This window comes from Alexandromys fortis, unplaced genomic scaffold (assembly GCF_014885135.2).
Source record: "Alexandromys fortis isolate MF-2015 unplaced genomic scaffold, M_Fortis_MF-2015_v1.1 scaffold_69, whole genome shotgun sequence".
NCBI lineage: Eukaryota > Metazoa > Chordata > Mammalia > Rodentia > Cricetidae > Alexandromys > Alexandromys fortis.
This window is the reverse complement of record NW_026067951.1, coordinates 1,014,569-1,026,279: the sequence shown is the minus strand read 5'-3', so window position 1 is coordinate 1,026,279 and position 11,711 is coordinate 1,014,569. Positions and strand designations below refer to the sequence as shown.

At 42.4% G+C, this 11,711-nt stretch overlaps 1 protein-coding gene across 6 annotated transcripts in view; it reads left to right on the top strand.

Annotated features, from left to right (window-relative positions):
• The first annotated feature begins 6,658 nt into the window (after nt 1-6,658).
• Nucleotides 6,659-11,711, top strand: part of Suv39h2 (SUV39H2 histone lysine methyltransferase) — a 38,423-nt gene continuing 33,370 nt past the window's right edge. For 4 of the 6 annotated variants that reach the window (XM_050150541.1, XM_050150546.1, XM_050150543.1 and 1 more), the window contains exons 1-2: nt 6,669-6,980; nt 8,875-9,020. In XM_050150541.1, coding sequence (XP_050006498.1) covers nt 6,728-6,980; nt 8,875-9,020 — 399 coding nt within the window. In that variant the 5' untranslated portion in view covers nt 6,669-6,727. Of the gene's footprint in view, nt 6,981-8,874; nt 9,021-11,711 lie in introns of all 6 variants that reach the window. The other 2 variants (XM_050150544.1, XM_050150545.1) reach the window with 1 other exon arrangement.

Genomic DNA, 11,711 nt, shown 5'->3' with positions numbered 1-11,711 from the left:
CATACAAAATCATAGGGCATGGGTAAGAACGTGGACAAGTTGTGTCGGAAGGTGGAGTCTACCCACTTCCCAACAAGTTTCACTACTGTCTGCAATCTTCCGAGCTGACTTTACCGTCCACGCTCAAGTCTTTTCTGATCTTCCAAACTCCCATAGGACTTGCCCATTTAACTGCTTGCGGCATTCTAGGGCTACTCTAGCCTGCATTTCTGGTGTTTCCAAATTCCTTCTATACACCAGCTCCAAAGGCTCCTGATAACATCATTTGGCAAAGATTGAGCAGTGACCTTAGTACCAATTTTGTTAGCTTTCTTATTGGTGTAACAGAATACCTAATGTAACACCTTAAAGTGAGGGAGGCTCCCAGTTCCAGGACAGCCAGAGCGGCTACACAAAGGAACCTGTCTTGAAAACAACCAATGAATAAATGAATAATGAGGGAGGGTCTATTTAGCCCATGATTCTAAATTTCAGCTCATCATGGTTGGGAACCCTGAAGGGCAGCTCACATCATGGCAGGCAGAAAACAAAGCAAATACTGCAAGGGGCCAGAGTAAGATATGTCCTCTAAGGATGTACCACAAGGTCCTGCATTGGCTACACATTGTTACAACCAAAACGTTTCCGTGCCTACGGGAGGGATTACTTACATGTTGATTCTGGGCTCATGGTGAGACCAAACAGAGAAAGGAGCATAGAGAAAAGGCTACTGACCTCATGGCCATGGGCAGTATATCTAGAGTTTTCCCCCGCCCTCAAAGAACAGTTTACATTGATTTGTCTCCTTGGTTCCCAACCTTTCCCATAGGACACAGAAGCACACATCTGTAGCTGCCTGCAGTTGTTGGGATGTTAAATGGGCAGGATTAAATTAGTCCATGAGCCAGAGACTTGCCTGGACAACATAATGAGAAGCCCTGTTTCAAACATGCTAACAAATACCATAACTCCATGGTAATTTTCTAAGCTATATTGTCTACAACTTATTCAAACTCTATGGATGTGGTTTATTATTAAACATGTTTGGTGTGGAGATGGCACACTAAACACTCAGGAGGCAAAGGTAAATGTTTTCATGATAATTTTCTATCAAATTAGTGGTAAACTGAATAGAAAGCATATCTTTAAGTAAGGAAACAGCTTCAAACATACATTCTTCAGTACTTTGTTGTTTCTTGTGTAAAGCTACATGATATATATATATATGAATATGAGAGTGTATGTATTTGTATATACATATGTATATATGACATTATCTGATCTCAGGACTAGGGAACTAGCAGCTGAATTGGTTCAATTACTAATATAAAATATTTAATTTGTGGTTTGGAAAATGATTTAGGATTTTATGTTTATTGCTTTTAGTGTTTTAAAACAAATTAGAGGCCGATAAACTTGAGCCTATAGGTCAGATATATCCTACACCTGCTTTGATAAGTAAAGCTTTATTAGAACCTAGGCATAGTCATGTATTGTCTGTGGCTACGTAACAGGGTGTGAGACCCACAAAGTAAGAATATTTACTGTCTGGCACTCCACATAACATGTCTGGAGGCCTATGAGAAGGGTTAGTGAGGAATAGCGATTGCTGCCAAGATTGGCCATCTGATTTAGATCCCTGGAACCCATGGTGGAAGGAAAGAACCAAACCTTTCAAGTTTTCTTCTGACTCTGCAGCATGGCAGGCACATCCACACCCACATATAAAATATTAATAAAGACCATAAAAGTCTCTAAATGCTTGAAGTCAATTATTATTTCTAGAATAAAGTATCACAAGAACTTATTTGAAATTTCCTTGCTTCCGTATTTATTTATTTTTAAGTCAAACTATAATTCGATTTGTGTGAGTGTGCACCCCCTCTGTGAGACACCAGAGGCTGAGCTGGCATTGGGTATCTTCCTGCATTGCTCTTTTTGTTATTTTTTGAAGTGAAAGCTGTCAATGAATCTGGAGCTCACTGAATGACTAGACTGGCTGGCCAGTGAGCTCCCAGGGTCCTCCTGTTACTGACTCTCAGTGCTGAGATTCTGGGTGTGTCTTAGACACTGTTCTATTGCTGTGAAGCAACACCCTGACTAAGGCAACTCTTATAAAAGGAAGCATTTAATTGGGGGCTTGCTTACAATTTCAGAAGTTAGTCCATTATCATTGTTGAGGGGATCATGGTAACTTTGCAGGCAGACATGGTGCTAGAGAAGTAACTGGGAGTTCTATATCCTGACCCATAGGCAAAGGTTGAGAGAGAGGGAGGAAGGGAAGGAGAGAGAGACATAGGTTTTTGAAACATTAAAACCCACCCCTAGTGATACTTTCTCCAACAAAATCACACGTCCTTATTCTTCTAATCCTTTCAAATAATGTCACTTCTCCTCAGTGACTAAGCACGCAAATATATGGGTCTAAAGGAGCCCACCACACAGGTATGAGCCACCAAACGACTCTTTTTTTAAAAAGTGGGTGCTGAAGATCTGATCTCAGATCCTTATAATTGCATAGCAAGAACTTTACTTGCTAAAGCCATGTCTCTAGCCTGTCAAATTATAATTTTGCCAGTGCATATAACACTGTCAAAAGAATATAACCAAATACAGAAATAGGAGAAATACAACTCCTAGTATTATAATCAAGGGTCCTTTTTATAGGGGTGCTAACTCCATTGAGGCCTCTACTTTTGTGATACAGTTATATCCCAAAGGGTCTGCCTCCTAAGTGGGATTTCAGCATACGATTTAAGAGATGAGGGTATCCAAACATTTAATCCATATTTCATTACATTTTGATAGATTTGATATGTATGAAAATTTCTAAATGTTAGGAAGAAAATATGCTCACAAAACAGGTCATTTGAAAAAATGTCAGGTTATCTAAACTGACAGAGTGTAACCAGGATAACATTTATCCTGCCTTAGTCAGGGTTTATACTGCTGTGACCAAACGCCAGGATCAAAGAGCTTGGGAGGAAAGGGTTTACTTGGCTTCATTTCCACAGCACTGTTCATCACCAAAGGAAGTCTGGTGTGGGATGCCCCTCTGTATGCTGTGAATATGTTTTATTACCATTGGCTAATAAGGAAGCTGATTTGGCCTTAGAGAACATTCAAGTGGGAAAAGATAAACTCCACAGTTCCTTGGAGATTGTGTTTACAGAGATGGATCTTTCTACCTCAAAGAATGTGGTGTCTATCCCTTAGCAAGTTTTGATTTTCTTCTTCCAAAACCGTCGCTAGTCAGTGTTTATGAAGATCTTCAGTTTAATGTCAGGACCCTTTCCCCACTTAAAAAAAACTTGTCACCAAGCAGTATGGCATTCTCCTGCAGTCCCAGGTATTTAAGAAAATGAGGGAACATGGGATGTACTCACTCATATTTGGTTTCTAGCCATAAATAAAGGTCATGGAGCCTATAATTCGGGTGCTTAGAGAAGCTAAATAAGAAGGAGAACCCAAAGAAAAACATATAGGCATCCTCCTGAATATTAACCTTCATCAGGCGATGAAAGGAGACAGAGACAGAGACCCACATAGGAGCACCGGACTGAAACCTCAAGCTCCAAATCAGGAGCAGAAGAGAGAGAGCACGAACAAGGAACTCAGGACTGCGAGGGGTGCACCCATACACTGAGACAATGGGGATGTTCTATCGGGAACTCACCAAGGCCAGCTGGCCTGGGTCTGAAAAAGCCTGGGTTAAAACAGGTCTCACTGAACATAGCGGACAATGAGGACTACTGAGACATCAAGAACAATGGCAATGGGTTTTTGATCCTACTGCATGTAGTGGCTTTGTGGGAGCCTAGGCTGTTTGGATGCTCACCTTACGAGATCTGGACGGAGGAGGGTTTTCCTTGGACTTCCCACGGGACGGAGAACCCTGATTGCTCTTTGGGCTGACGAGGGAGGGGGACTTGATTGGGGGAGGGGAGGGAAAGGGAAGGCGGAGGTGGGGAAGAGACAGAAATATTTAATAAATAAATAAAAAAAAGAAAGAAAATGAGGGAAGAGGATCACTTGAACCTAGGAGTTTGGAGACAGCCTAAGAAATATAGTGAGATCCTGTCTCTCAGAAAAATGTACATAAAGTTGATAACCCAAAGAGCGTTTGTTTATAATATATAACTATGTATACAGTTGAGAAAGATTTTTTAAAGTTACTCAATAGATTTTTAAAGTAATTTTAAAATGTTAAAAAGTAACTGAACATGTTATTCATGGGAATAACAATTTATGAAAAATAACTTTTGAAACAAAAGCTTTAGCTTTTAGTAAGTGTAGTATTGTATATGTTTTCGAGTCTCTTAACATCTGGCTTAACCAGGAGACAGCTATATTTTGATATATGCTTTCCTCTGTCAGTATACTATATAAGTTCTATGAATTCTGGGAAACTCCAGTACACCAATGAGAAAAAAACAAAGAAGGCAAATGACAAGGCCTTCCTGGTATCTTCACGATGATGCTCAGTGCCAATTTGTGAGACAGACATGTCTGAGAATTGTATTTTGTGGCTGGTTACTGTGCATGCATCACAGAACACTTGCGGAGCTGGTTACCATCTCACCAGGGATACAGCCTTGCTTCACAGTTTAAGACTGCAGTTTTGTGCTCATGGGTTTCCTGAAGGGTCTCAGGTCCACTCTTCCACACTCTGAGAGTTGACATTCTCGAATAGATAACAGACACTGATGAATGTTGAAATGGCTGGGCCTACTCTAGATCTATTCTATGCCTCAGAACTGATGGGATTCCTGATAGATAAACAAAGGAAACACTTCATTTATAAAATAGTAATTTATAAAAAAGATTTTTTTTTCTCAGGCCAGGTGGTGGTGGTGCCTGCCTTTAATCCCAGCACTCAGAAGGCAGAGGCAGGCAGATCTCTGTGGGTTTGAGGCCAGCCTGGTCTACAGAATGCGTTCCAGGACAGCCAGAACCCTGTCTCAAGAAACAACAAACAAACAAGCAATCTCAGTGCTGTGATCAAACCCAGAGCCTTGGATATATCAGACAAGAACTATGCTACCCAGCTATTGTCCTGCCCTCAGCCTCCTTTCCTAAATTTTCATCGAAACTTAGCAAGACCAAAACTATTCTTTAAATTCTACAGACACAAATTTTAATAAATGCTTTAAAGAAAAGATAGAGACAGAGTGCCTAAGATGCCTCTCTGAAGAAGTATCATTTGAGTCCAAACCTAACTAATAAGAAGATAGCCAAATGCAAGGGGGTAGAGTAGGGCCTTTAAACCTGAAAGTGACCTATTAGAGCAGTTTAGAGGGTTTATTAGAGCAGTGAGTGTTGGCTCACTGTGGTCCCAGCACATTAAGGAGGAAGCAAGAGGATCAGGAAGTCAAGGCGATTCTCCCATACAAAGCAAGTTTGAGTCCAGCCTCAGCTATGGGAGACCCTGTCCCCCAAACAACAATAGGGTTGCCAGCTTATTGTTCGTTCTTCCCACCAGGAAAGAGACTCCAAGAGGACAGACACTGTTTTCCTTTCTTGTCTAGCAGATGCCTGGCACATAGGAGATACACATGAAAATATTTTTGAATATGCCTATGACATTTGAATTGTATGTCTATTGTATTTGAATTGTATATGTATTGTGGTTGACTACGTACATAAAAATTTGAAAAACCATAGAACATAGTGGGTAAAGGGGAGAATGGTCCAAAGTAAGCGAGGAAAACAGACTTTTCAGGAGATCTCAGGCACGGGAAGGTGTGCTGTGTGGGGAAGTATTTAAAGCAGAAGGGCAAGTTTCACTTTAGTTCCATGGGAGTGGCTGGAAGCGTAACAAAAGAAGAGGTCAAAGCAGTTAGGCTTCTTTGGCTGAGAAATGAAGATGTGGAGAAAGGCCACGGCGGTGGAAACGGAGAGGGGACAGGCAGTGTGCGTCTGCTATTAGCACCGACATGACTTGCTAATGGAATTACAGAAAGACTTTTGGGCTCAATGGCTCTCCTTACAAGCTTCCAGATTTACAGTGATGTGAAAATGACAGTCATCCAATTTTCCCTCAGTGTACATGGCTAAAAACTGAACCCAGTTTAAGGCTGGCAAAAATGTTAAATAAAGTAAGTCCTTGTTGTAAGCGTACCTTGTAAGTTTGCTTTCACTAAGTGAGCTGTTGGCAGGGTTGGCTGGATTTTGACAATTGTCAGACCCTGCCTTTGAGTTCAATTGCTTGCTTACACGGCCATATCAACTCACCAGAATCTCTTTGAGTGATTCAAACAGACCACGTCTCTCCGAGCGAGCCCATGTGCATTCAATTTTGAGATCCTGAGCTGTAGTGACTCGGAGAGAAAGAAAAAAATAGGGCTTGCTTGGGTTGAAGTGCTGAGGAACAGGGGTAATAAAGAAGCTATCGGTGCACACTAAGCCACACAGCACGTTTTGCATTTCATAAAGCGCATGCCATGCCTCGGTGAAGAGACTCAAAGCACCGACCAGGGAGGGTACCCTGGTTTGCAGCCTTTGGCACCAAAGCAGGTGTGGAACCAGCGAGGGGCGGGGCCTCGCCTAGCTCCCGCCAACAGACCCCGCCCCCTGTGGGCCGCGCAGGCGTGGTGTCTCCGCCGGCTGGGGTCGGCCTCCAGTGACGTCAGGACGCCTCGCTTCTTCCAGCCTCCCAGCTCCGGAGTCCTTCGCGGGCCGGGGCGGGGCGTCCGGCCAGCTGAGCTGCTCAGGCTGACCGCGCCAGTTTGAATGAAAGCTCCGCAAGATGGCGGCGGCCGGAGCCGAGGCCCCGAGAGGTGAGGCTGGAGCGCAGTGTCACCGGCCGCCAGGTCCGCTCCCGAGGCCCAAGCCCAGCCGGACGGTGATGTGGGCGGGACGCCTCCGCGCGGACACCCCGAGCGCGGTACCCTCGCGGCCGGCTACGGACCCGGGACACGGCGGCTCCGTGCGTGCGTGGGTCCGAGTCCCGCGGGCCCGGGTCCTGGGTGGCATGTGTGCACGCGCCGCCTCTTTCAAGGGTGAGCAGGAAAAGGACGCGCGCGCGCTGCCGCAGCGGTGGGAGCGGGGCTGAGGTGCGGTGCCCGCGTCCGGGCCGGCCGGCCTGGCATCGCGGTGAAGTGTCTCCGTGAGAAAGTGGGTGTGTGCAGACACTGCCCTGAGCTCCTGGAAACTTTGGGGGGCCCGGCTGGAACTTGCGGGTTATTTATGTGGATGCTGAAGCCGGGGACACTCAGTGCGCGTGCGTGCGCCCGAGTCGCGCGCCCTTTGAAAGTCCCGGGTTTGTGAAGCAGCCTGGAATGAAAAGGTGGTTCTCCAGCTTTCTTTTCTCCGCCTCACTCAAATGGTGACACTTTATTATCCCCCGCAACTCTGCTTCCTTGAAGCGTGGCGGGGGTGGGGTGGTGGAAGGATTTTATAAGCGGGATGTCATAAAATAATCCGGACAATGAAACTTTGTTTCCTCCATCGTTGTAGGCTGTGGAATATTGTAAACCAACTGATTGCAGGTTAAAAAAAAATACTCCAAAATGCTCAAAGTGTAGCATTTCTATTGAGAGGTGCCTTGTGATATTTACACATAATGGTCTTCGTTATGACGTTTTCGTATTCAAAACCACCTTCCATTCATTCTAGGGTTGTGTTTTTGGATTCTCAGCTAGGGATAAAAAATTTGAAAACAAACACCTTGGGCAGGTAACCAAGAGGATGCTCCTTTGCAGATGATTAGCATAAGGGGATTAGCCTTACACAAAACACCTTTAGGATTTTTAGATGGAGGCGACTTATAAGACTTTTTATAGCTGTCTTACCTCCAAACCACCACACCTAAGCAATCAATGTATTCTTGCAAATTTGGGGAAAAGACTTTGCCTTTTGCTTGTGCCAGAAATAGTCTTTTGCAGTGACTGGAGCCAGGAAATGATGCTTAACAGTTTTCTGCAATGAAGTTCTTATGTGTGGGAGGGGGGGGGCGAGGAGGGGATGAGTAAGGGATGTGGGGAAGTTAGAGCAGCTGTGTTCTCCCTTCCTTGACCTTCACCTCAGTACAGAACTGCGGACGGCTTGATTGATGCCTTAGTGATACATTTTGTTTGGTCACCTCTGTTTTCACCACTTTTAATGGCTCTGTACCCAAAAAGATTGGGCCCTTGCTAACGTTAATTTCCGGAAGGAGCCCAGTTCATTGCCGGCCTCTGTAAAGTTATTATTAGTATGTCTGACTTTTAAGTCTTGTTTATGGATTATTATGAGTATTGCTTTGTGTGCTGGTTTGAAAACAGGGCAGGAAATGAGCATTACTTACGGTGCTCTCCTTTTCAAGTAGATTTTTCTGGTCTATGCATATTGATGATACATTTTACCATGGGCAAAATAAATGAAGCTCAGATTCCTCTTGCAGTATTCCAAAATGGAAAAGGTAGGGTATGGATTTAATTGCAGAACTATATTTCAATTTAAAAGCTTACTTTGCTATTAAAAGAGATTGAAAGAAGAAAAGGTTACTTTTAAATTGTAACTGTTTTAGAATATATATTAGATGTTTTTCTAAAAATATGTCATAGAGGGCTGTTTATTATTAAGAGAACAATTATATTCTGTGTAGAATATAATATAATAGTAAAAAAATTACTGCATTTTACTTTTGCCTTTATATGTAGTCCTAAGAAAGCCTAGACATGAAATATTTTAAGTGGTCAAGCAAGAATTAGCCATTGTCAGTAAAACAGTAGGATAGAAGTCCAATTCACCAAAAATAGCTCCTTGTCATGTAACTTTTTCTTAAATACACATAATTGGCTTCTTGTTGTGTGCGTTTCTAGACTATTAAAATTGTCAGTTGAGAGGTTTTGATGTTTTTGTTTCCTCCTAGTAGCTATTTTATTAGTAAAGAATTCTATTTTCTTATTGTAGCCTGGTGTGTGCCTTGCCTAGTTTCACTTGATACTCTTCAGGAATTATGTAGAAAAGAAAAGCTCACATGTAAATCGATTGGAATCACCAAAAGGAATCTAAACAATTATGAGGTGGAGTACTTGTGTGACTACAAGGTAGTAAAGGTAAGGCAATATCTAGCCCCTTGACAGAGACCTGTTCATACTCAACTATTTCATGTTTCTCTGACATAAAAATAGCCTGAAAAATAAGCAAAGCTCTTCATACTGTTTAAGGTTGTAAGTCATAGATTTTTGTCAAGTAACTCTGAAGGGATTTTGAAATATAAGTGCTCTTACATTAGAGTATTTAGGGTATTTATATCATTTTACATCCAACTCTTGATTATCTCCTTATGGATTACCAGAGCAAATGTTTTATGTCAGATTGACTTTTCCTGTAATTCATGCTGTTCCTGGATCACATTTCCCATAATCACCTGGAAGCAACCTGAGGTTTCAAGCCAGCTGTAGAATTTACTGAATGTCCTCCAGAAGCATCCCCGTTTACATTTCCTGCCATCCTGTCAAACTGGGTTACAAGTTAAGGCGTGATAGAATGGGCAGGCTTTCATGGGCCTTTATTTCATATCTTCAACTTCAGCAACTAATATAGTTGCTTTGTGCTTCCCTTTATTCATCTTAAAATGTGTTATTCCAAGAAGCTCTTTGATCTAAACTTTGTAATTATATTTTTGGGAATTCATTTGCTTGTAGCTTTCTGCTGGCCATTAATCTCAGTTCTTGCAGATAAACAATCAAGAATGTATTTAATGTGATTTTTCCATCTCTGCTGGGCCCCTTGGTAAGTCCATTTCTTCCTTTGAATGCCTGTCTTCCTGTGGTAGCATTGCCTTCCCCATGTAGGGATCTTACTCAAGCTTCCATCTCTACCAGCACCCTCAGCACCCTACCACTGAAAGAGCCTAGCCTAGTTTGGTTTAGAAGCCCTAGCCTGATCAGCCTAGCTGGGCATATCATCTGATCATATGCAGTAGCTCCATTAGAACATACTTTTAAGCCGTCCCTGGTGGCATAGACCTGTAATCCCAGCTGCTAGCGAGGCTGAAACAGAAGGCTCACAGCGAATTCAAGCCCATCCTGTGCAACTTAGACTCCTTACAGTCCATTTCTGAAAAGTTGTTAAGGGAACTAAAGCTCAGTGCAGAGCACGTGCCTGGCCTTCCTAAAGCTCCAGCAGCCCCCCACCCTGGGAAGAAATACCAAACAAACCAAACTCCTGCGATTCTCATTGTTTAGTTCTACTTGACAAGATTTTTACATGCTGCTTTGTTTTCTTGTATCAGCGGTTTTCCCAATATTTAGTACTGTTTTGGACCTTTTCCCCTCCCCTTGCTTCTCCTATTCAACTGAAGACTCCTCGCCTTCTGCCTCTATGAATTTAAGCCTTTAGCATTCAATCTTCGTTCACCATGAGTCATCTCTATCTTTGGTCTTTCAAAGGTGTCACCATGTTTTCCTGGTGACTCCCCCAGGACTTTATCTGAACTTGTGGTTTCTTTTTAATTAATTTAGACAGGTTTTCTATTTAGTCCCAGGCTGGCCTTGAACTACAGTCATCATGCTCTGGCCTCTTCAGTGCTGTATAAAATACATATCCCAGTTTTGTGTCTTTTAAATAGTAAGCTCTTCTTTTCACTCATTTGTGTCAGTAATATTCACATCTTCTCTAACCTTTGGCTTCCCCTCTTTACTCAAACAGGTATTTTCTTGTATATTCTTTCTTATTTCATTAAAAAACTTTTATTGCGATAAAATTTGCTTATTTAAAGTGTTCAGTTCAAATCTTAGTATACTCTGAGTCAGTTTTAGAACCTTTTTCATTAAATTTTTTCATTTTTATTTTTTATTACTGTTTAAATTTCAACTACCAGCCCTAAGCAACTGCCAAATCTATTTTCTTTTTTTGTTGAGTTGTGTGCCCCCTCCTTCTTCCTCCCTCCTCAAGGTCTGTGCACCAGAGAAGGACCTCAGATGTCCTGCTCTGCCACTGTCGGATTGCTTTAGACTGGGTCGCTAGCTAAACTTTGGGCTAGGCTGGTAGGCAGCAAGCCGCAGTGATGATCTTGTTCTGACCTCAGTAGCACTGGGGTTACAGGTGCATGTGGTTTTGGCGGATATTTTATGACTGCTGGTACTTGAACTCACGTCCTCCTCCTTGTGGAACAAGTGCTCTTACCTGTGATCCATCTCATCCCAGTTGTTTCTGTCTGGGGCTATTATAATCAATACGGTTATGTATGTTCGTATGCTAGTTTTTGTATGGACATCGTTTTCTTTTCTCTTGCAGTGGAATTCCTAGGTCATAAGATATTGTTTAACTCTTTTGGGAACTGCCAAGCTTTTCCAGAACCCAGCACCATTTTACTTACATATCAGTACTTTACATACATAAAACAAAAAGTTTTAGTTTCTATGTAGCTATCCTTGTGAGAAGTGCATCTCATTGTGGGTTATATTTATATTTCTCTAGAGATTAATGATGTCCAACATCTTTTTATCATGCTCTTACTGGACATTTGTAACTGTTGTGGTGAACTAATTATTCAGATCCTTTGCTCATTCTAAAAATACTCTTATTTATTTACTTATTTATGTGTGTGTGTGTGCGCATGTGCATTGGTGTGTCGTGTCTGCACATGGGTGTGAATGCTTCTGTGGGCACATGTGGAAGCCAGAAAAGGTCTGTCCATCTTAGCCTTATTTTTTTTAAGACAGAATCTCTTATTGAACCAGATACATTTTATTTAGGCTAAGGTGAATGCTCATTGAACTCTCAGAGTCTGCCTCTCTGTT